This window comes from Ptiloglossa arizonensis, chromosome 12 (assembly GCF_051014685.1).
Source record: "Ptiloglossa arizonensis isolate GNS036 chromosome 12, iyPtiAriz1_principal, whole genome shotgun sequence".
Lineage (NCBI taxonomy): Eukaryota > Metazoa > Arthropoda > Insecta > Hymenoptera > Colletidae > Ptiloglossa > Ptiloglossa arizonensis.
This window is the reverse complement of record NC_135059.1, coordinates 13,589,100-13,613,942: the sequence shown is the minus strand read 5'-3', so window position 1 is coordinate 13,613,942 and position 24,843 is coordinate 13,589,100. Positions and strand designations below refer to the sequence as shown.

At 53.0% G+C, this 24,843-nt stretch overlaps 3 protein-coding genes across 5 annotated transcripts in view; 2 read left to right on the top strand and 1 right to left on the bottom strand.

Moving 5' to 3' along the window:
* Positions 1–24,843, bottom strand: part of LOC143153104 (uncharacterized) — a 107,188-nt gene that overhangs the window by 57,004 nt on the left and 25,341 nt on the right. The window contains exons 3-4 of the mRNA XM_076323947.1: positions 21,250–21,349; positions 18,433–18,595 (exon numbers count right to left, since the gene is read on the bottom strand). Coding sequence (XP_076180062.1) covers positions 18,433–18,595; positions 21,250–21,349 — 263 coding nt within the window. The remainder of the gene's footprint in view (positions 1–18,432; positions 18,596–21,249; positions 21,350–24,843) is intronic.
* The window catches only part of LOC143153105 (uncharacterized), a 29,831-nt gene that overhangs the window by 2,678 nt on the left and 2,310 nt on the right, over positions 1–24,843 (top strand). The window contains exons 1-3 of one of the 3 annotated variants that reach the window (XM_076323949.1): positions 7,647–7,944; positions 13,963–14,254; positions 24,640–24,726. In XM_076323949.1, the coding sequence (XP_076180064.1) occupies positions 13,997–14,254; positions 24,640–24,726 (345 nt within the window). In that variant the 5' untranslated portion in view covers positions 7,647–7,944; positions 13,963–13,996. Of the gene's footprint in view, positions 1–7,646; positions 7,945–13,962; positions 14,255–21,117; positions 21,231–24,639; positions 24,727–24,843 lie in introns of those variants that run through there. The other 2 variants (XM_076323950.1, XM_076323948.1) reach the window with 2 other exon arrangements.
* LOC143153106 (uncharacterized) lies at positions 21,267–22,571 on the top strand. The gene is made up of 2 exons (XM_076323951.1): positions 21,267–21,435; positions 21,534–22,571. Exon 2 carries the CDS (start codon positions 21,711–21,713, stop codon positions 22,050–22,052), a length of 342 nt encoding a protein of 113 aa, XP_076180066.1. The 5' UTR covers positions 21,267–21,435; positions 21,534–21,710; the 3' UTR covers positions 22,053–22,571.

Here is a 24,843-nt window from a genome sequence, read left to right as displayed (position 1 = left end):
AATGGTGTAACACGTGCGATCGTTTAAGCGTCGACCGCATAATCGGCACAGACGCGTCGCGGCACGATCCCGAATGGATTTTCGATCAGTCGGATTCCTCTCGCGAATGGACGACGTTTTTGTTACGAATTAATTTCGACGGTGATCGAGGGACAGAGATCGTTGCAAAATCTTGCGCGCGGATGAATATTTACGATCTTGCCTACACACGGTGTTGCGCGTTCGTTGAAAGTTCGCGATACTCTACGCGTATCCTTTGACATTTCGTAACGCACGTTCTCTCTGTGCACGTTCTTTGTACCTTAACGCGGACGTTATCGGGTCGGCGAGTTTCTACGTGGAAAAAAATAATACATTTTCGAAGGATTTTCGATCCGAGTGTTCGTTCGAGGCGATAAAAACAACGTTCTTTCGGTCCTAGAGCCTTTGTAGTTCTTTACGCGTTAACGCGGACGTTATCTCGTTGGTAAGTTTTTACGCGGAAAACGTTATTTGCGAACGATTCTTCGATCGTTCGAGACGGTAAAAACAACTTTCTTCCGGTCCTAGAGTAAAATACTTTGTTCGAGTATCGTGTTACGAAATATATCTTTTCGCGCATCGTGCGACAAAATAACGAAGCATCGAATCTTATTCTTGCGCTCGAAATCGTAAATTCCCCTCGACGAGCAAAGCTCTCGCGACAGGTGCCTTCCGTTGATCGTTACGCGTTATCGACCACGCGTCGGATTACTTCCAGTTACGTCTCATTTTCTCGTTATTTTCCAGGGCGGGTATTCTGTTTTCTTTCGTTACCGTCGCGCTCTTAGATATCTTTAATTTCAAAGACCGTAGGATACATCCGGGCGCGGGTCCTCTAACCTACTTACCTAGCGCTCGTTCAATTTTATAAATTCCTTTTGTACATTATCTTACCTCGCGTTACCTATTACTCGCGAAACGTGGCTCGCTTTCGGGATTATCCGACGCTCCGCATTCGTAATTCGAAACGCAGCGTTATTTTCCTTTCGGGAATTTATATTCGCCCGAAGAGGGCCGAATACCATGCTCGAACGAACGAATGAATACGTTCTCGCGAAGCAAAAGTCGCTTCTAAAGTTACGTCCAGACCGAACGCGAACGAACGCGAACAAACAACGTTCGAATACGTTCGATAGGGTTCCACGGTGTTTCGGTCAATTTTTCATCGGTAATTGCGTCAAGGTTTACGCAATATTTTCCAAGTAGTTGTAAAAATAAACACGGTACGGAAACAACGAGAAACAAGCAGGCGTTAGAAGCATTTCTTAAGGTAGGACGATTTTCTTTCGATTTGCGCGCTTCGAAACGGTGTCGTCCACACTCGTTCGCGACGCTCGCTCTGCTCTGGACGTACCTTAACGGTTGACGGAAACGTGCAATATTTTCCGTTGCGATCGTATAGATGTTTTCGTTGCTCTCTTCGATTTCTTTTCGTTGCAACGGTATATCCGTCTTCGTTGTTTTCGAAAAATGGCGCGTCCGCGTCGAGACTAACGCCAGTTTTGCGAAACGGGCGCTGCTCGAATCGTCGAGAGAGAGAGAGAGAGAGAGAGAGAGAGAGAGAGAGAGAGAGAGAGAGAGAGAAAAGAAAGAGACCCGTCTCGACGATCGAGATCGCAAAAAGGAAAATTCCTTCGGACCGAATTCTGGATAATCGCGCGAAGGAGGAGAAGAACGCGAACGAGGAGCCCGTGAAATGTTTCGAGGAAGGTTGAAATAGCGAGTTTCCTATCGCGTCGCGGATTCGAAGCCGAAGCTGGAGGCAGAGTCGAAGTCGGAGCCGAAGACGGAGTCGCCTAGCAGGGGCTAAGCGGGCAGGAGCGAGGGGGTGTGCGGTGGGGGCCGCGCGCGAGAGGAGGCAGCACGGAGGCGGATGGTAGGGAAGGGCGAGGGGGGATGGAAGAAACTGTCGGTGGGCGGCGTGGCAGCGGGCGACGGTGACTGCCAGGGCTCGCGAGGGGCAAGAGGGGGGCCGCCAATGACGGCAGTATAGGGGCAATGGAGGGCAACGCACCCAGTCAGCCTTGGCATGAATTGAGTCTAGCAATGCGAAAGTAAGGTTAGCAGGCGCATTAGCGCCGCGTCCAGCTAGTTCTCCCCGCTTGCAGCCGAGTGCATCTCTCCCGACCGCTCGTTTCGCCGCGGCAGGATTTTATCTCTCACGGGGGCCACCGCCACCGCCGCCACCACCGCCGCCACCACCGCCGCCGCCACCGCCGCCGCCACCGCCGAATGGCCGCGTTCTTCGGGCCCGCGGTTCTCCGTATCGATGCCGACCGACCGTCCCGAAACGCGAGAAACTCGACCGCGAGTTTCCATAGTCGAACCTCCCGTTACCGAGGAAAATACCGAGAGACGTTCTCCGCCGGCTGCCCGACCCCGTCTTTGCCACGCGTCCAAGAACCGACGATCGCGAAACACTCGCGAGCGTTATTCCCAAGCGGAGGCTATTATCGATCGGTGAACGGTTACGCGACGCGTATTTTCTAAGAGCGTCGTCCCCTCTCGTCTCGCTCGACGCGAAATCTAGCTCGATGGCGTCGGCTCCGATCGATCGTCGCTCGTAATTTTCGCCCAGCTACTGCTCTCGCGGATAAGAGAGAACCGTCGCTATTTCGCGAGACGTTTCGCTCCCGAGAAGACGTACTCGTTGGCGGAAGTAATTACCTCTGTTTACCTCCAAGTCGCTCGAACCCTCGAGATTTCACCCGCTGAAACGGCATCTTTCGTTCGACTCGGCCGAGGGATACGAAAATCGTGTTCGTTAACGGGGAATTTTCTCGAGAAAAGGTATCAAGGAAAAAAAAAAGGAAAGAGAAGATCTCCGTCTTCGTCGATCGCGAGCGTTTTACGCCTCGGGAACCCCGAGCGATCCGTCGTTTCGTCTCGTCTCCTCGAAACTTTAGAAGGACCAAGTTCACCGTGTATGCAGATTTCGCTCTATACGGTGGCTTGTGTAATCGGCCGAACACGCTGCAACGAAGCCCCAGAAACCGATCGCTAACTCTTGCGACAACTTCGGCTCGCGCGCTAGGACATAAATTATTCATGCTCGTAAAGAACTCAGCCTTGCGATTCCACGCGAAATCCATGCGGCAATAACGCGGGGCCGCGCGTATCGTAAATTTCCCCGAAAATACCCGGTCGTTCTTGACGGGGGCCCCGGAATACGGGTCATGGAAATTCGATTGGATAGAGGAAAAGATCGAACGGTCGGTAAAGGTCGAGATTCGCCGCGTGCCCGTACCGAGCCGGTGCAGCCGATGCAACCGACGCAACCGATGCAGCCGATGCAGGCGATGCAGGCGATGCAGGCGATGCGAGCGATGCAGGCGATCGCGTCGGAAAAAGAGGCATGCTAGAGGCGTGCAACGGTCGAGGGGAGGCGCGAAGGGAGGACGTGAAACGTCAGAGCGGAGAGTGGCGGTGGAACGGAGAAAGAGCCAACCGTAGAGGGAGATAAGAGGAGACGAAGAGAGACGCGAGAACCGCGTCGCGTACCGAGAGCCCCGATCGGAGAGAGACGCGGAGTACGCGAACCGGGCGATGAACGAGTCGCGACGCACCCTGGTGGGGGTACAGAGTCCTCGGAGTGGGGGCGGCGCGCCGCTTTTGAAAAAACCGCAAAGCTTTAAGAAGGCGCGCGCCAACCCCCCACCCTCGAGTACTACGCGGGCAACTAGCGGCCGACATAGACAAGCCTCGCGCTTACTATTGCTGGAAAATAGTTGGAGCGTCGTGGCCGAGCTACGCGGCGGAAAATCCTCGAGGAAAATCGATCGGTGAAAGTGCTACCCGAATTCGGCTACTCGGCTAACATTTTCATACGGGAGCGCGTATTTCGAATTCGGGCGAGATCGCATCGTCGAGATGCCGCGAAACCCGAGGCTCGATCCCGCCGCCGCCACCACCACCGCCGCCGTCGGAAAACGCGAGGCGGGTGTCACGGGAAATTATTCACGGGGAATAGATCTCTTTTCATCGACACCTGGAGCGGCCGTAACGGAGATTCGGAAACTGGAATCGAACCGATCCCCCTTCCCTCGTCGCCGGAACGGAATTTGGAAAATCAGAAAATCAGTCGGAACACGCTCGACGTCGCCGATTCGGAAAATTTGCTCCGGGATTGTTTAGCGGGGACGAGCGTCTCGACGAGCTGGGAATTTCGAGGCAATTTTCGCACGGAAAATTGCGCTCCGGTTGGAACGATGCGCAACGAGTGGACGAAAACAGAGGCGACGTCGTCCGCTCGGTCGAAAAGAAAACACGGCTTTCGATCGAAAGCCCGCTCGAAAGTGGCGATCGAAAACGCGACGTCGACGCGACTCCGATTTCGTGTTCGTTGAATTAACATCTCCGGGATTGGCCACGCACCGTTGACGTACCCCCCGAAAACGGCAAGGAACTCGTACCCTTCGTGACCAGCCACCAGAAGGAAATTCGATTCGTCGTATCGCGGGGATCCTATCGTCGATTTTGGCGAGGTATCCTCCCGGAACTATTTCACCGCTACGGAGAAACTGTGTTTCGGTGACAAAGTGCGCGGTTTTTTGGTGCAACGTCATCGATGCGTAACTCATCGCCGCGCCGACGTGTTCATCGCTCCGAGTATCTTTTTCCAATATTATTCGCGTATTTCGCGATTTATCGAGCCGCGAGGAGCCGGTCGTTCGCGAAAAGAAAATTTCACGGGCATCGATCAAAGTGGAAATGTTTACGAGGGTCCGTCGAAGCTCTATGATTTATCGCGAAAACCTCGCCCGCGTCGTATTATAATTTTAGGGGTCGAAAGGGCCGCCTCGGTCGGCCGATCGACGGGCAATTTATTACGCGTTCGAATTTACCGGATACCGTGCTCCTGTCGCGAACAAAGTGTCCAGAGAACGTTTCTTATCGAGGGAAACGAGTATTCCGTTATCCCCGCGATGAAATTTTTCGAGTCCATCGATCGAGCCGTCCCGTAAATCGCGACGCGTACCTAGTTTTCCCACGTATCGGCCCCGGAGACGTATACGGTCGATCGGAGATGTTATTCATTTATTCGTTCGTACGGGTCGCGGTCGCTAATATCCGCGCAGAGTACTTTTAAAGGAAAACGGATAACGCGCTCTCTCCGGTAGAAGTGTGACCAAGTTTGGTCGGATCGATGACCGTGTTCTCCGCAAACGTTCAATTTTTCGCTTCTGTTGAAAAGCGACAGAACGGAGTGTAAAAACCGGAGTCGAAACTCTCGCCTTTCCGTTAGCCTCCCAATCTACGTTTCATCGTTCGGTTCAGGATATCGACAAGATATCACGGGCTTATTGACCTCTTCGACCGCATCGTTCGTTAAAATTGATTCTAGCATCCTGACGCTCGCGATCCGTCTATTCTCGACTTCGAAGGAAGCAAAACTCGATATTAACCTACTTTAACCTCGATAACCTCCCATCGAGAAGGAAACGCAAACGAAGTTGCCACGTTAACGATACATCGGTACGTCGAAGCGCCTCGTGAACGAACCACTCTCAGTGAGCGATTCAACGATTCGTTTCTTCTTGGTTTTCTGATCGGTATAATTACCGGTATCGCGAACGTCTCGAAAAATGAATTTCAACGATACGGAATATCTCGCAATAGTTTCGTTCGAACGAATAGAGGCGGTTTTCGAAGCCAAGGTGTTTCGACGATTTCTTCTCGGTTCAACGCACCCTCCGCTCAAAACGGGTCAGCTCGACGACAAATCGTGGAAGTTAAATCTAGCCGGTGTACGGGTCGAAATCGATTTTATCGCGGAAGATACGAAAATAAGTCGTCGCGCGCAATTTGTATAAAATATTTCGCGATTTTCGCGGTTGCCCTTCGAGGACTTTGAAAACGTAGCTCGAAACGGCGGAGATTCGCGGCCCGTGAATTCGAGATCGATCCTTTGAGTATTTTATACGAGGAGGCGGAAATGGCTCGGTTTTTGCCATGGATTCGAGGGTTGCTCACAGGTAGGATTTCGCGCAAGCGTTGGACATTTGCATCCACGGTAGTTTGTTCTTTGGTCGCAACATTGTTCGTTTCCGTTTCCCTCGCGGGCCGACGCGTGCGAGAAAATTTGAACCGAACGCTCCAACTCGCGCTCGGGTGTCCAAACGACGGATAAGCGAACCTGTATCTCCGAGAGGTCGTTTCCCTCTTCTTCCGCGAGTCCTTTTAAACTCGGAGCGCGTCGTTTCGTCTTCGCTCGGTCGCGATCGATGCGAGCTGATTCATAAACGCATGTACCCACTCGGGGGATAAAGTAAAAAACTTTGGGCACGCTCGAGCAGTCCTCCGAGTAGTTTTCTATTCGTCTCGGGGCGTAGGTTCCCCTTTCGAGGCACGAACGCGCGCCCGCGAAACGGATTCTTGAATTTTCCGGGCACGCGAACTCCGTGTACCCCGTGTCTCCCCCGTGTCTCCCCCGTGTTTCCTCCGCGTCCCGACCGATCGTAAAATTATTCCACGGGCCGCGTCGGTGATCCGCAATTGCATTTAGACAGGTGGCTGCGCTATGACACGCCGTGATCGTAAACCGCTTACGCCCGGCGGCGGTGGCGGCGGCAGCGGCGGCGACGATACGCTCTCGAAGCACGTGGAAAATTTGAATCGCGGACGTACGTATGCGCGCATTGTTAACATAACTGGCACGTGTGTCGCGCGGAGCTCTCTCGTGTATGTCGCGCACGTATCCGCCGCGTCCGCGCGCATCGACCCTCGTTGGAGACTCGTCTCCCGTTCCTCGCGATCGAGTGGTTTCCATGGAAGTCTCGGCTACTGGCTCGACTCGTCCTCGAAGCCGTCCCGGACCGTGAAAACTCGGGGCTCCGTTGTTTCCTTGGTCGGAAACGATTCGAGTCGCGAGTCGAACGATTTCGGATTTCCCGGTTGGGTAGCGGCTATTCTTCCTCCGCTTCCTCTTCTCTGGAATTCAATCCGCTCGAGCGGCGTTTCGACGCTTCAATTTCCTTCAAGGCGTGCGCGCACACACGCGCGCAAAATTGTTTCGCCTAGAGCGGCGTTGCGATAAACAAGTCGAAAGGCACCGTGATCCTCGACCGTCGGCGTTCTTTATCCCAGAATCCTCCCAGCTGCGGAGGGTAGCCAACCGTGTCCTCGCATCATTTGCGAGATTAAAGTGCAGCCTCGAACACCTACCGCGCCGAACCTCTCCACCGGGCTCTCCTCGCCCCGTTGCCCCGTCGCCCCGTCGCCCCGTCGCCCCGTCGCCCCGTCGCCCCGTCGCCGTGCACGTCCGAGAGATCTAATCTTTTATCGCGGCACGTTCCGAAATCTCGATAATCGCGTCGTTTCCGCCCGGTTCCCCGTTCCCTGTTCTCGCGTTCGGGAAAACGGCGAATAAAATACGCGGATACGTATCCCCCCGGTGTTGCCGGCTGAATTTTTTACGCGCGCCTCGACGCGACGGCTAGAAAATAATCCCCACTGCTTTCCTACGGTAGGGATTTCCCTTTGTTCGCGGCGATTCGCGTTTAACGCCCGATCGACGCGGACAACCCGTCGAACGACGAATCCCTTCGCGTTACCGAGTGAACCGAGTTTCGAATAACGTCCGAACGGACGAAAGGACGAAAGGACGAAAGGACGTAAGGACGAAAAGCCCGAAGCAAAGTCGATCGGATAAAAGGGGATCGAGGTACGGTGTACGGACCAACGACTCGATGCGCGCGCATACGAGTCCCGGTACGCTTCGAGGAACCGTTGTACAGGGTGGTCCGTTAACGGAGCTACCGATCGGGGAAAAGTGACTCTTCGCGAGGAAACCAATCGAAAGTGCGCGAGAACGAGTCTCGAGAAAAACCAGTTCGAAAATCTCCTTACCGTCCGTGTTTCGGCCGGTTGCGTTCGCGAGCTGTCTACAGTGAACCTGCCGAAACGGTACGACGGCTTCTCGAGGTATTTTTTCGATAGAAAACGATCGCTTCGCGAAACTCTCGGACCCTTTTTCTCTCGTCGTATCTTTCGCGTTATATTATACTTTCGCAATTCTCGAGGATCGAGGATCCCTTAACCCGCGTTCAACGAGCGGGTTAACGGCGCGCTTACGTATGCGACGTCTTCGATAAGTTCGATTTTCTATGTATTTCGGCGAGGTTCGAGGTGCGTTTAAAAAGGACTCGGATGACGCGACGACTCGTATCCGATGTTAGCGCGCAGATACGGATCTCAATAATGGAAATTAATAGCGTTGGATAATCTTGATAAGGAACTTCCCGTTGACCGTAACGGAAACAGTTCCGAGTGCAGAGCACCTTTTCCTCGCTCCGTTCTACATTTTATCTATAACTAATCCCAAGTACTTCGTTGCTCGTTACCAGGGAATTGGGTACTCTCGATCCTGAAAGACGATGAATAAGTAATTAGCTCTCTACGGGGGATAATTGCTCGCATTTCCCGGAGGCTTAAGTTCTACTTTCATTGTGCGATGAAATCTAGCGGAATATCCACCGTTTCTACAAGTATTCGGTAGAATCGTTCTGCCAACGTTCTATTGCGCGAAGAGTATATTTCCTGTTACAGTGTCGTACGCAAACGTACGAAACGTCTACTGAATCTGTACGCAAATGGTGCAAAAATATGGCGTTGAAAAATCAACTTCTTCTCGGTAACGGTTCAATATCCTTTTCTCGAAAGGCAAACTTTGTAGGAAAAAAATATTATTACCAGTTTCCGATTAATTTCCTCTCGTAGAAGGATCACGTTCCCCTCTGTTCCAGCAGTCACCGAGTACCCTCTACCGCGAAGAGCAACGAACCTAGAACCGAGTCTCGAGGAAGACCGACTTTAATTTCTCTCTTTGCTTTCGCGGAGTGTCTCGGTCCTGTGCACTTCGACGTCCGAGAAATAGTTTTCCGTAATTCTCGTTAGGTGAACCGTATTTACGTATACTTTGGTCGTGTAATAATAATAATCCTTCGCCGAGGACCGTATCAAATGCTCCAGTTAAACGCGGAAGAAGCAATATTAGGAGAGTTTTAGCCGCTTCGGCGGCATTTAAGGATGCGGAAGACGCTTGTTCGAGAACTTTCGAAAGCTCCGGAGTAAGTGGTATGCAGTTCCTCGCAGTCCTCTTACCGAAAGATCCCTCGGGAAGGAATTCTTCGGCGAACCGATGTCGAGTCGCTGTCCGTCCTTCGAAGCTCTCGCGATATTTCCGAGCGCACGATTCGCCTCGAGGTATCCTCGGCCCTTAAACCGGTAGCGAACCCTTCGAAAGCGAAATAACGTCGAAACTATCGTTACTCCGGAGTCTTGGTTGGGCGACCCTCGAAATTGCGCGAAAGCGTTTTAAAGGTTAAAGCGGGTCGAACGGAGAAGAAGGCGGCGGGCCAGGTTGCGATTAAACTATCAAACGGGAACCTAACGGCCTCCGTGCATCAACCGAGGTATTCTCCGGGCACGCTTGGGTAGATTCATTGTCCCGGGTTCTGAATCGCCTCGATCTATCGCGTGTTCGTGGGAGTCGGCCGCGTTAATGCGAGCATGAATTTGCCGGAACGGATCCCTTAAAGTGGACTCGAGAATCCCGTAACTCCTTTCCCGGAAGGAAATCCTCGACTCTCCTCGCGACCCCCGCGCCTCCTCTGGTAAATGCGTTTAACAGCCGCGTGGCTTCGCCCGCTGGAAATCGCATTCGCGAATCGATGGGACCGTGCGTTGGAAAATACTAGCGCAACGGTTACGGAGCAAATTTTCGAATCTTTGGACGCGCGTTCGTTGACGATCTTCGAAGAGAAAACGATCGAGCCTCGCCGAGACAGCGAATCCCTCTCGCGCGAATCCATTCGCGGTTGTCGTCGCGAATCGAAACGGTCTCTGTTGCCCTCGGCCGCGGTTCGTCCCGCAAGGGCCGAACGGACGGTGCAGGGAACACGCGGAAAACCAGGCTGGAACGGAATTTACGCTCAGACCCGCGTTTAATGAGCGTCCGCCGGTATTAAAACGGCTCGAGGGATTATCGGGCTGTACGGTTAACGGACAATTATGCGTTGCACCGCGACGGACGAAATCCGCGGACAAAGGCCGGACGAATTAGCGCGCGACGACGAGGCTTATGCAATTTACCGTGGCTGGCGTCTATTTAGCACGGATCGATCGGCGTGGAACGCGAGCGAGTCTCGTCTATCGCGCACGCGATCCCGTGCTCCGAACCCGGCCCGCGGAGTTTCGCGTTTCAACGGACAAAAAAGAGCGGAGAAGAAAAATGTGAAAAAGAAATATCACGCATAGATAATAGGCGTGCAGGCTGGGCAACGCGTAACTCGAGGACTGGGACGGGTGCGCCGTGTCGAGGAACCAGAGTGGGTGCGGTGCACCTCGCCATCTGGCGCTCATTGTCCGCGATCGGTGTGCATCGTCGCTCCTCGCTCGTCTCTCGTCTCTCGTCTCTCGTCTCTCGTCTCTCGTCGTTCGTCCCACCTCGCAGTGCACTTTCCGCAGAAACGTACCGCGGTTCCGTTCCTCTCGAATACCACCCGTTACGTATCCGCGGTCGCAGGCCTCAGTTTTCTGCCCTCTCGGGTGGAGGCGCGCCGCTTCGAGCGAAGACGATCGAGTCACGAGCGTATTTCGGAACGCGATATGCGGTTTATTCGTCCCTTGCGCGGCCCGGGCCGCGCGGGGGTTTAAGCCGAGCAAATCCCGATCGTTTAGCGAACGAACGCCAAGTACCGAGGCAAATATTGGCACGGAGCTCGCACCGACAAAGGGACCTCGCCGCGACGAATCACTCGCTCGGCCCGCCGCGACCAGCTAAGATCACAGAAATCGCGGACAACCGCTCGATACGACCCCGGTACACCGGGCGCCCTTATGCCCTACGGGTTTTCGCTGGCCGGGCAAACGGTGGCAAAGGGGGCGGACAAAGTGGCTCGCTCCGGCTTAAACTTTTGCGGTACGGTCGCGGCTCTCTACGAATCGAGCCCCGTACTTCGCTTCCGCGTTTTTAACCGAGCGGAACGATCGCATCGCGGGATGGAACGAATCGAAAAATTCTTTCAGTTTTTTCGGTCACGATTTTCGAGGAAATAACCACGACGTGGAACGTTTTCGAGAGCGTACCACCGGAGAGATCCCTCGAGAGCTCGCGAGATCGAAATCCTCCGATTCGAAATCGGGTTGCGGTAGGGCACTCGGTAGATAAATCGATCTAGCCGTACAGGCTTCTTAATTTTTGTCGCTCGGATTTGCGAGTTATCCGAAATCGTGCACGCCACCGATGCGTATAATTTCTTTTCCCGTCGTTGGAAATTCTAGGAAAATTTTATCCTCGATTTTCTACCAAATTACTGGACCGTCCCCTCAAAGGGAGTTCCTTCGAGGAATTCCGTTCTTGTTCGCGAGAACGTTCGACGATTTCCGGTAATTTCGGTTCGTAATCGTTCCTAATTGGTACGGATGTCTGGCTTGGGACGCTATCGCGTTTCGGAAGAGTTAAAAGCGCAACGAACGCGGAGCACGTCCTTCGATAAATCCTAAGCTCGAAATCTCGAGATAAAAAGTTTATCGTTCGCTCGATTGCGACGAGAGGCTGGGCGAGCGAACACGTGGTAAAATTACGGTGCCGATAAAGACGCGACCGTGCTGGCCGCGTTTCGGTCTTGTTACCGAAAGGGATACGATCCACTAATTTCGAATTTCAAATTCGATTTTTCGTTTCTCGCGTTCTTTCGAAGTGCTCTTCGAAACGTATCCCGAAAACCTTACGAAATTAACGATTCTATGGAACTTGGAAGCGATTCGTCCCGAAAGACGTAACAAAGTAACCGCGTGAAGAGAAAGCTCTCCGAGTGCGAAAGAATAGACCGAAAATCGATACGTTTAAACGGGACTGGCACTGCAGTCTGCATCTGACATCGCTGATTAATCGTAGGTTAAAACGAAATCCGATAACGGACTATTTTTCGTTCTAAAAGTTTGAAATCTGGTTTTCTCTAATTGACATTTTCCGACCCGGTGTGCACAATATCCGATTTATACGGCCGATCGACTTGAAATTTGAACGGGTCTGTAAAAAAATATTTATCCGAACGTTGACTTTGGATGCGTCGATTCGTTGGATAAACTAGCCCGAATGAATTTGCACGGTACGAGACTTTATAAAATGGTCGAGAGCGCCCCTAAAAAAGTCGAGCCGTTTGGCGAACTCGTTCGTCGTCCTACCCGCTCTTACGATGCAACTTTGAAAACCCACTAATGTTCCGTTGTAACGAATGCTAAAAACGGCTCGTTTGTCGAGCCTGAACGTGTTCGAGAGACGGAGTCGTACTCGCGAGAACGATACGGCATCTGTCTTCCGATCTTGCACGATACGAACTTTAAGATTTTTCGAACAGCATTCCCCGGTCTGTGCAACGCGTATCTTAAAAATGGCATCGGACGAGGTGCGCGTTCAAATTTCGTCCCTGTTCGATCGTTCGAACGTAGGAATCGAACGACGAGAGGACGGAAAACTTTTCGTTTCGAAGTAATAGTGCGCGAGAGTTCCTCGCTCGGATAATCCGGGTGCAGTTCGAGCCACGTTCGATCGGCGTACGAGGTATTCTCGAGCGCGACGATGGCTCTCGAAGCGAATTGCGCGTCGAAAACCAGCGATAAAAGTTAGAGAAATTTTTGCGCGTAACCGAGCTGCGCCGGGTGGTCGTCCGTACCGTTTATCGCGCGAGATCGGCGGCTGAAAGCCGAGCGAACCGAGCCGTAAACGTCGAACCACGAACGCGGAAAGAAGAGGGAAGAATGAACGCTCGTGCTCGGAAGACACCTTTTCCGCGGCGCGTTTAGCGCTTCCTGGCTCGGTTCCCTCTTGGTCAGCGGTAATTCAATTTCCTTAAAAAAGGCTGGCTCGACGTTGAAACGAGAGACACCTCTCGTTTCGTCGTATCCCTCGAAGCCTCCCTCTTTTTCTTCGGTGGCCCGCGGCATCGTTCCCGTTGTTCGTCCAGGTGCGCTCGTAAACCGGGGAACGCGAGGGAGAAACGCCGACGCTGCGAAAAAAGCGACGTCGAGCGGCCAATTCTCGTTTCGGCCGGTGGACCACATTTTCCTTGACCCCGAACCGCGTTCCGTGTCCGCGTTCCGTACGCACCGTACGACGGATGTCACGAAAAACCGACAACACCGAGGCGTTCCTCGTTTCCTCGGAGTCTCGTTCGCTTAAAAATTTCCATCCTTAATTTCTCGTTCGCTCGGCCAACTTCCCCCTGTGCGTTCTTTTCATTATTTTCGTTGGTTCGAACCGCCTCGATTTTTTATTCACCGCGCCGTAGGCCTCGTTCGTCGCTATTTTCGTTAACGTCGTTCCTCGCGAAAGGAAGACTCGGTCTCGTAAACGGCAACGACCGTTCTCCGAGCGGGATTCTCTCGGTTCGTCCGCGAGGTTTTACGGAGATGGACGTATCGCGCGTCCAGCACGGTGGTAAACGGTAAACGTAACTTTCGCCGGGAGGCGAATTAGTCGAGCTCCGAAATTGCGGCCGCGTTGTCCGAGCTGTCTCGAAAATGTCGCTTGCTCGTTACTTTCTTGCAACTTCGAATCCATCGAGTACCGTGTTACCCGGATGCACGAGACGAGGTCGTCCCGAGTGCGCTTCTTTGTTTACGGCCGGAGCGACCCTTAACGCGACGTATTATTTTCTACACGGACATCTTTCTCGTCGAGAAACGAAAATTACCAACGTTTCCCTTCGTTCCTAGGCTTTCAGCGTCGGTTTCCACGGTAACTGGCTCGACGTTTTAAAAAAGACCGTATCGCGGAACGCAAAAGAGTTTGTTCCTTTTGTGGGTCGCGGTACGCTGTTGAAAAAACGAGAGAAAGTTACACGTCCTGCGGAGCGGTACTCGACTCGAAATTTCAGCACCTTCCGGACGAAAAGGTTCGCCCAAAGAGCGAACCTTTGAACGTTTCCATTTTTGTAGCTTTCGAAAGGTCGTCCTTGCGCAGATTTGCTCGATGGACGAATTAGCCCGGATCGACGATTCTTTCTTGTTGTCTCGTTTCGTTGAAACGCTGCGAGACCCGAGGTCCGTTCGAGAGGGGGACCGCTACCTCGCCCGGATGCGCGAAAACGAACGGGTTCCTCCGTTTTCTAACACGGTGACCGTTCTCGAGGGGTTTTTTAGCCTTTCGAGCGGTGAAAATTCTTCGAGCCGAGAAAACGAGGAGCCTACGGATTCCAGTGAACGATTCGACGAAAAGCGACGAGCCGAGGTAAGCGTAAACTGCACGCCGGAGCCGTCTAAGCGCGCCGACTGCTATCGAGCACGCGTGAAATTAAAATCAGGTCACTGCCGCTGACTGCCGTCGGAACGATCGCTCTCGGTATTTTCAGCTCGACTCGAACGTCCCCGCTTTACGCGTGTTCTCGCTCGCATAACTCGGGAGCGGTGCATCGTGTCACCGAACGGTCAATAGAATTAACGGATCCCTCCGCGTAACGCGAACGAACGTTTTTTCGCGGAAATTCTCGCGGAGCTCGACGCCCGTACAGAGCCGGCCCGTGTTCCTCGGTATTGGGAAAAAAAAAAGAAAAAACAACGACGAAACTCGATCGACGGTTTTGCACGGTAAATATCACGGGGTAAATTGTTCACCGCGTTTCGCGACCCTGTCGGCCAACGCGCGTTGCTTCGACGAGACGAACATCCAACGTCGCTCGAACATCGAGAAATTTCTTTCGTTCGCGAGGGAGAGATCAAAGTTTACCAATCGTTGGAAAAATCGCGCAACGAACGAAGCGTAGAAATATTATCGTTATCGTTACTTTACTTGCAGGCCGAGCCTTTCGAATCTTGCGAGAACGATAGGTACGATTGTCGAAACTCGGTTAAATATTTCCCTCCTCGTAGCCCGCTCCGTTTCGAACGAAAGATTTCGTTCGGTTGTCCGGTGACCGTGGAAAGGACCGATCGCGTTTCGCGAGAAATGGTCGTCGAAGGGCGAATCGTTCGTCGAAGGCGATAGCGAGTCGATTAGCGGGGTTCGCGATCGAGCGTCGATCGGGAGCGGTGGCCGAGGCCGCGAGGCGTTCGCGAGTTGGTCGTTGCTCGATATCCGAAGGAGGGCTCTGGGCCTTTACCAGCCCTCGTGGATAGCCCCGATTCTCGAGGTCCGGGCTTCGACGAAGCTATTCGCGTCGCGTCGCGTCGCGTCGAAGGAGAAAAAGGCAAAGGGGACGGAGCGTGCACGGGCATGAATGTTTGAAACCGTGGGTGGAGTGGGTGGAAGTCGTCGCGAGGCATGAAAAGTCGTCGTAAAAGGGCGGAACGCGGTCGTAAAGTTGAACTCGCGCCGGGTGTTCATCGACGCGCGAGGCCTGTGCCCGCGAGTAGGTCGTTTGACCTACATTGTTCTGCTTAAAGTCCGTCGCCGGGACAGCGGGCGTTCTCAGTGGCCGTCCGAGCAACGCGTCGCGTCCGCCGTTAAAAAAGAGACGGGGGAAAAAAAGGAAAAACGCGGGGAGGAAGGGAGGAAGAAAAAAGAAAGAATCGTGCGTGTGCACCGCAACGACGCGCCCGTAGCTGTATAGATTTCAGTTCCGATCGCGCGTCGCGCGTCGCTCGCAGCTCGCTTTTGCATATTCGATCGGCGCCCGATAAGAGCTCGCCTCGCTCGAAACGGACGAACCCGACGCACTCGTGTCAGCTGCAGTCGATAGATGGTAGCGCATTCTTCTCCCTCTCTCGTTAACCGCGCCATCGACTCCGTCGTTCCTCTCCACGCTGAGCGCCGTTAACGGTGCTTTCGAATTTCGAACGAACGCGTCTCTCGGCCAACGCTGACGCGTCTCGAAATTACCGAATCGAAAAATTTCGCGTTACGAACGGGACGCACTCTCGAACCCGTCGCCTTGGCGAGAAGAAACCTTTCGAAGGACGAAAATAACGAAGAATTTTTCAACGAGCGAAATCCAAAAGGAACGTTTCGAAGGGGAACGATCGAGGAGAAACGACGAAAAAATAATCCTTCGAATTTCGAATCGACCCGCCGAACCGCGCGCCTGGCGAACGAACACCGGGACGACCAAGCGGCCAGAGCGAACGATCGAAGTTAGGCGCTACATTTACAATCTCGGTTCGGAGCAATATTTCCTCGCGTCGCGGTCTAACGGCGCAAATTTTTTTAACAAATCCGTCCGAGGGTCCGAGGCCGAAGATCACGGTTCCGAACACGCTCGGTAGAAACCCGTCGACGATTTCGAAACAACGCTAGCTTGGGAACTTGAAATTCGTCTCGGTGTTCCGATCGGGAAGTTACATCGCGTTTTTTCCAAAATTTCGAGGGAACGCGAACGAGAATTTTGATAGCCCGGTTCGTATCGCAAAACGGTAGGTATCGACGTCGTTTTTACGTACAAAAAACGACACTTTTTCGTTGTACACGCGTAATCGTTACTTCAATCGCAATAACGTAAGCGCGGTACGATACACGTTTCGAGGCTCGGTTCGCTGCGAAATCGAGAAAACTTCTTGGAAACGATCCTTCGATCGACCTCGCGCAGCGTCATTTTTAACGTATTTCGTTTCCTCGAAACTAATATCCAAAGAGAACTTTTTCGATGCAATTCGGCCATCTGAGAAACAATTTTTCTTACTCCTTGATACGTTACACGAGAAGAGGTCGCGTAAAGGAAAGAGTCTGGTTACGCATTCGTTTCCTCGGGATTAATTCCCAAAGGAGGCTTCCTTTCGGAGCGATACGAGCGTCTAGTCCCCTCAAGGAACCGCGAAGAGAACGCTGGTAGCGGAATACCGAGACCCCGAGTCCGCGAGAGGGATTTACTTTGCTCGAGGACCGATGTCTTCTTCTTGGGGCGCGAGTGTTTTCTCCGAGATACCAGGCCGCGGGCTAAATCGGGGATAATTGCGCGGCCGTGGAAACTTGCGGCATAATCGTGGCCCGTTTCTCGCGCGCATTCGCTCGGAATAATAGGAACAAACCGGAAGGTATTTCGAGGTGTCCGCGAGGACGTTTTTCGCGGTGTTCGCTCGTTCTTCGATCGGGTGAGTCGCTCCCCAACGAAAAAGAACGAAAAGGAACGAACGAACCGAAAAAACGGAAGAAGGAGGAAAAAGAAAACGATTTCCCCGTCGGCGGACATCCAAACAAACGAAAGGAAAGAGAATTCCCGCGGTGGGTGTTAATGCCGTATAATGGAAAAAGAGTGTACAGGGTCGCATCGTTGCAGCGTGTCGAGTACGTCCAACGGACGACCGATTCGCGGGGATTGTCCATTATCTTTTTTCCATTGGTTCGTTCTCCTCCGTCCGTGGAGGCCGACACCCTCCTCGTTAGTTTCGGGCGAACGTGTTTGGGAAAGCGAACTCGCCGGTGTCCGTTCGCGATGTCCCGTGTGAAAGTAATTCCTGGAGAGCCGCGAGGGCTCGGGACACCCGAGGATTTTGACTCGCAAACGCCCGGGGATTAAGGACGCGAGAGAACGCAACGAGGAGAGCTCCGCTCTCGGTCGAGACGCCGAGATTCCACCACCGGCGAGTAAGAGGATTCTCCGCGAGGAAGATTTTCCGCCTTTTGTGTCCGTCTTTTTTCGAGAGTCCACGGAACGGAATCGTCCTCGACGATTTCGCGCGGAATTTAACGCATTTTTTAAGGAACGCGCATTCCCGCGGAAACGAGCGATTTTCGCTCGTTATCGACCCCCGTTCGCGAAAATATCCTCCGGTCCCCTCGACCGTGATTCCTCGACCGTTTATATTTAAAGATCGGCGATAAGATTGCGAGAATAAGCGCTTTACCGGTTGACGAGGTTACCCGACAGATGGCCTCCGAAGCTAGGACCTAGATCGTACATCTAGTTTCCGTTTCCGAGTTTATCGTTCCGAAATACCCTACGTAAAAGCAGTAGCGGATCGGGAGCCCACGGGACAGGGATCCGGCGTCGAACGCGGAAACCTCGAACGTGGATTATTTCGCGGCCAAATCTACGCGTAGAGTTTCTTGCTCCCCGTTAAAGCGATTCAGCCGGTCCGTAGCGATAAAATTGAAAGATTCTCGAGTGGCATCGATCGATGGTCTCGCGACGCGGTTTAAATCAGGCGCGCTGAAATTCACCGAGAAACGAGCGAACCTAAAGTCAGCGGGCAAACTGGACCGAGATCCGTGACAACTGGGGCGCGAGAATTCCGTTTTCCACGCTCGAAAACGCGGCTCGGTTTTCGAGCGGGCCGAGCGTTTTATTTATGCACGACGCCCGCTCGGAATTAGCATCGCAGCCCACCGAATTATCGACGGAAAATCGATTTCCGAACGCTTCAGGGACACTGCTCTCCTCGGCCGAGTCGCGTGTGCAGTGACCTAAACCCTGACGATGCATCGCTGCGATTCGTGTTCGACTCTACCTATCTCGAACAGGTGAGAAATGTACTCACGTCCTGCGCGGAGAGAATCCTCGTGGCGGACTGTACGGTCGTGGTTCCCGAGTGGGGCCGATGATGCAACGATTCGGCGGTATTGTCTTGCGAGCAGACGTTCCTGTACCAGGGCAATCCGCTCGAGCTGTCCCGTCTGTTCCGATATTTTCTCCAGACGTGCCTGCGAAACAAAACAAAACGCGTCTTCTCCATCAGTGCGCGACGTACGCTCCGCCTCGAAGCTGCGCAACCAGACCTTCGAGCCAGGCTTCCCTTCTTGCTCCGAGAACAAGCGGGCACGTTTTCTTCTCGCTTCGGAAACAAATGGACGCGTTTTCTTCTCGCTTCGAAAATAAGTCGGGACGTTCTTTCTTCGCCTCGAAAACTAGCAGGGCATTTTTCTCCCGTTTTGGAAACAACCGAGGACGTTCTTTCTTTTCTCGCTCGAAATACGAGCGGGAGCATTTTTTCCGAAAGATGTCACCCCCATACTTCCTCCCGTCTCCACGCGTAGAGAAAAACGAGCGCGCGGAAACGCCAGAAAATTGAAACGGTTGAAAAGGAATCGAGGGATGTTCGATCGGTGATCGTTTCTGCGCACGGTCCATCCAAGGAGACGTGGTACGCAGCCATCGATCTATTTTCTCGAGCTTCGGGAACGACTCTCGCTTCGAAGGTTTACTCTCGAGTGGACGCGTTGCTTAATTTCGAACGCGGAATTGCATCACGCATCGGACGAATTGTTCTCGTTTCGCGGAACGAATCGACCGCGACGTAATCCTCCGACCGCCGGCCGCAATTTCTGCAATAACGCGGGATTACTCGGGCCCGCGTTTCGTTACCGCGAAAATTTGCGAGCTCTCTTAGCGGCCGAACGGATCCGCGGAACCTACGGCTATCGGTTTTTATCGCGAAGGACCGGCGACTTGGCACGGAGTTAATTTCTCGGGATCAAGGGATCGAGCGAAATCTGAATTTTGTATCCTCGCCGGTGAGAATTTTATTCCAACGAAAATCGGGGAGAAACGACGCGATCGAAGCACCGACGAAAGTCTACTTTTGACCGTCGCCGAAAATGTTCTCAATTCTACCGTCGGTACGGCCTCTTTCGGAGATTTGGAAAAATACGTCTGCGATCTAAACGTGCACGTTCTTCTCGAGCACTCGCGAACGTAACCTCGGAACAGCGAATTCCGTACTCTCGATCGTAACGCGTTTCGAGGTTTTCGATACTCGCGGTTAACGGGGACGCGTTCGGCAAAGGGAACCTTTACATCGTTCGGCTCGCGGAGAAGAGAAGAACCGGAAACGATCGAGATCGCGAGGATAGATTCGAGCGAAACGGTAGAAGCGTATCCTCTCGTTTCGGGCCCTCGTTAACGGCGATGCGAGGATTCGACGAAGCGAGAGGCGAATTTAGCCGTCGATACGTTGCGAGAGATCGGAGATTACGATCAGCGGGCAACGATCGATCACGTCGCGAATATCCGGCGAGGGTGGGCGTTATGGCAGCCGAGTACGTTCGACAGTGATCGAGTCGCGCTCGTCGCGCGGGCTGACTTATCGTTACCCTCTAATTGCTCCATTAATCAACGTCGAGGCTTTCCCTTTCGCGAGCGCACCGCGCGCTTCGTCTTGTTCGCAGTTATAACGCGACCGTCGCGGTACCGTTAACTTATTCGCCGACTTAACGGTCTACCGAGCCGTTCTTTGCGCGGTTAGAGCCGAATCTCCTTTCCATCCTTTGACCGCGAGACCGCTCGAACGTTCATTTCGAAAACCGTTCGAATCGCGCCGAGGAGAATTACAAAGGAACGGGGATTCTATCGTTCAGCGTTTCGAAAATTCTGACGTTGCCGGCAGACGCGTACATCGTGACCAACTTGAAAAAGATCCTCGTACAGGGAGGGGGACGCGGTACCTCTTACCCGACATCCAACGCTCGTTTCGAAGAATACCTTTTCCCATGGAGCAAGGACTCTAACCCCCGTGAACTATACGTTACACTTGAGATACGAGACTCTAGAATTTCGACTAGAACGGCATAAAAATGTCATCGGAGATGAACCGAATGAGAAAAGAGGTTTATGCAAACGGTCGACAGGAGAAGAGGCTGGACCGGTGTTCGCTCGGCGCAGGGATCTTTTTTAAGCCGTCGAGCTAGAGATTAGCACGCCCGACTGTTCAGCGAAAAAGCCTACGGTACGATCGAAATCCCGGTTTAATCGAGTTTCGAGTATCGTTCCAACGAGGTTTCGTTAAACGAAGACAAAGTATCGAAGAACCAAAACCGATACAGGTGCAACCTTCCTTAACACGGAGAAAACAAGAATCGTTTTTCTTTCACACGATCCAAAGCGAACGGGACCGCGCGAGGTTTTCGCACCGCTGAAAGTATTATAAATTATTATTACCAACTACGAAAAAAGCACAACGTTGGAATGTTTACCGTTGAGGGCGATAATCGCTCGAGCATCGCGTCCTTTGAGCGTTAATGGAAATCAACCTTAAAGGGGAACCTTAAAGGTTGCGAACGTCTGAAACGAGAAAGGCGTTCGAACGCGCGCTCAGCAATTAAAATCGAAATTAAAACCTTCGCGGATACGGAAGTCGTTCCATTTCGCTCGAGTGGTTGCGCAACCGGTAAAAAATGAAACTACGAAACTTTGAAACACGCTCGCCGACATCTTTTCATCTTTTTAGGGGGAAGTTTCGCGCGATACGAAATCGCCGACGATAAGACAGAGTCGCTTTGTTCGAGATGGAGGCGGTGGCAAAAGTTTGAGACGCTCTTCGAGACATACGCGCAAGGCAAGGTAAATGTATTCGTCTTACCTGACGCCGAAGGCAATTCCCAGCGCGACGATCAGCGGCAGCAACGTCGAGATACACGCTAGAAAAACTGTCTGTATATCTGAGAAACCAGCGAGTATACCTGCAAAACGTCGTAGCGTTATTTTCAAATATTGTGAGTCACGGTCGATACGGACTGGGTAACATCGGGCTTCGCAAAATTTCGAGGTACGCGTTTCTCGAACTCTCCTTCGTCCCGACTACGCGCTCGAAACTCCTCGTTGTCGCTTCTCGTCGAAGAAACGATGAAAAAAGGAAAATTGTAGGTTACAGCCACGATCGAGCCCCGGCCCGACTCGATCCTCCGTGAACGATTCATCCGCGAGGAACCGAGCCGTCAACGATCTCGTTCCCATTGACCCCGAACGCTACGATAAGCGGAGACCGTCGCGATTCGAAACGAACGAGTGTCTCGCGGGACGGAGGATCGCGGAGGAAGCAGAATGGACGAACTGTCATTTCCGGAAGCTGGTGTCGCTCTAGGAAAAATCACCGTGCCTATGGAACAGGGACGCGAGGCATTATCTCGACAGCGGGCGCAGACACCGAGCGTAAATTCGGATTCGCGACTCGGTGGCGCTGCCAGGGTTAACCGTCCTCGAGATCATCGCGAGGATCCATCAATTGCGCCGACTCTGCGTCTCCGAGCTGAAGATGCTGCTGGAGGCAGAGTCCATCGACGGCTGCTACGAGAACTCGTTCCCCTGGTTCTACGATCCGCATCGATTCCTCCGTTCGTAGCTGGACTACGAGGAGGCGGTCGAGTTACGCGTTCGTACCGATAAATTCGTTACGCGGCGTCGACGATGCTCGAGGTCGTTTTTGCCGATAATAACCGTTCTCTCGCTTCTCGTTACGCGGCTGGCTCCGCGTCCCGACGATTTATGAAACGCGCTCGTTGCTCCGATTACGACGCGGTCGCGCCGATGATCCGTCGTTGCTTTTAACGGAACAGTCTCGTTACGGCCGAAACCCTGTAGAGTGTACCGCGCGTTCGTGGAAAGACGTCGGGTGGAAGGAATGCGGGTACGATCGGTCGCGTACGCACACGTGGCCTTAGTTGCACGAGACCACGAAGCGGAACATCGTCGACGGTACCGTCGAACGTTTCTTACCCTCCCGACGAGCGTACGGTGACTCGAGCGAGATCGGGTCTCCGCTGGTTTCCTCGCCGGATGTCAAAACTCGCCCTCGAACGCGTCTCCGCTCCTGTAGCGGGATTACTCGCCCGACGAAGCAGCCGGACGGATTTCCTTCCCGCAGCGTCTGTCCACCGGTCAACGGTTCGAGTTCTCGTCGCGAGAAGCTCCAACGCCACGGGGTTGCCTTCCGCGACGATTTAACGGGAACGCGACAGGTCGATCAACGATGCACCGACTCGAATTAACCCTTTCGGTCAGAATTTAATCGGTGACTACGTTTCCTTCGCGCCACCATCGGCGAAACGATCGATCGACCCTTTCGGCTTCGTAATTTCTCGGCAGCTCCGAATCAAGGGGTGTCGGCTCGAAGAGGTCGTTTCTGCGATTTATTTTCGAACCTCGGTGACTTTCTTCTCGTCCCGATTTATCAACGCGATAGAATTTCGTTCTTCCTGGAGGAAAATGAAAAACGACGCACGAAAGGGTATTAATTTCGTTCCGAGAGAAACGGATCGTCTCGCGGTCGTCGAGATTTTGGCCGTTCGTCCGAGGAGAGAAAACGCGAGACGATTATTTACAGTCGCTGGCCTGACTTTTTGTAAAACGTGGAAAAAGAAACGAGGTCGCTACTCGGTCTCCCGAAGCTGTTCACGGAACGAAAGGGTTAATTCCGTCGATTTTACGGATCGCTGCGAAGCTTTCTCGACGATCGTGGCGCGCTTTTCGAAGAAATTTGGCAAACCGTTGGCGATCGAGGCGCAGAAACCGATTCGGAAAATCTTCTCGAGTCGAACCTAACCGTGAAAAATTCTCCGATCCGATTACTTTGCAACCGCGCTATTTCTCGCGAAAAGAATCGTTCTAAAGTCGACGTTTTCTCGTCGAACACCCGGATGTTCCTGTACCGAAAGCAACGTTCGAATCTCGATCGAACGAACGAGGAATGAAAATTATCGAGAAAGTTAAAGCTCCTGTTTAAATAATTCAATGGATTCCGCGCTGAGAGCATTCGTTTCGATTTTTCGGATTAGCAGCGCCGAGGTATCGAACCGTTCCCGAACCGTGCCATCCGGGAATGTTTAAAAAAAGCTCGCGGTGGATGGTGGGCACCGTTTTCGCCTTCGTTTCGTTCCGTGCGCGCTAGGTAGCCCTCGTAAATATTGCAAAAAAGCCGGGCGGTGCGAGTAGCTCGCGCGGAGCATGAATATCTAACGACAAAAAGCTTCGATCGGAGACTGAATTTCGTCGTACATCGGGCTCGTAGCGCGCGGATGGTATCGATCCGGCTTTGGCAGACCGCAGCGTTACGATTAGTATTCCAGCGGTGTCGCAGTCGGCCGGTCGGACAAGGACGAAGATGGCAAGATTTCCTCGAAGCTGGAGCGGAGGATGCGTGACACGCAGCCTGCCCCTGATAACGGGTTGCTCCGCGAGCGAAACGTATCACGTAAAAAGTACACGTCCCCGGACGTTATTGGAGCGGGTCTTCCGACACGGTCGCTCGCGGTAATACTCGATACCTTGCGAGCCGTTCTTCCTCGATGAAATCGCTGACGACCCTTTCGCTACGGACAATTCGGTGAAAAAAATCGAACGCTTTCGTAATTTCGGAGAACGGGACGTTCGAGCCGGTGAACGAACCGTTTAGCGGATCACTCGGAGCAGTTTCCTTCGTCGATTTCTCCAACAGCGCGAAAGAACCACGGAAATTTGAATTTTTCGAGACTCCAATTTCGAACGTAAACTTCCACGAATGGAACGGTTCTCGACGAGCGCGCTACAACCGGGAGAGATATTTTTCCGATAGGGGAACGAGTCGAGTAACGATGCAGTGATAAATTCGTAGAACCGGGGGAGGATTAAACGTTGTCGGAGACGGTGTAGCGCGTCGCGGCGGAGTAAGGGGGATATATACCAGGGGAAATCTGGAAATCCGTGTGCAGCTTGTCGGTACACGGAGAGAACGGGGATGAACGGGCAACGTTTAGACCAATTCCCCAAAATCCTCTCGATGCTCGACAAAACGGGATTCGAGTGCTTCGCCGGGAGAGATTCGACCTTCGAACCGGTACGGAATACACGCTCGCGAGTCTGGAAAGAGAATTTTCCATCCTCGACGAAGAATTTTCCCAAAGAAAAATTCGTTCGCGAAAGAACAACCGTAGAGTACCGCGGGTTGTACGACCTGCCGCAACCCTGTCCCGTTGTAAAGGCAATTTTTCTTCGAAAGGGCGTCGAAGCCTCCGGACGAGAGGACGAAAAGGAGGAGCCGGTGGTGGGGAGTAGTCGGGAAAAGGAGAAGAGAAACGGAGAAAAGGTAAGAGAGCTCGTAGCGAGAGCGCGTAGAAGACGGTGCGAGTGGCGATTCTCGAGCGAGGGCGATGCAGCGGGATTAGGGAGACCGGGAGCTTTGACCGGTGCAACAACGCGCATT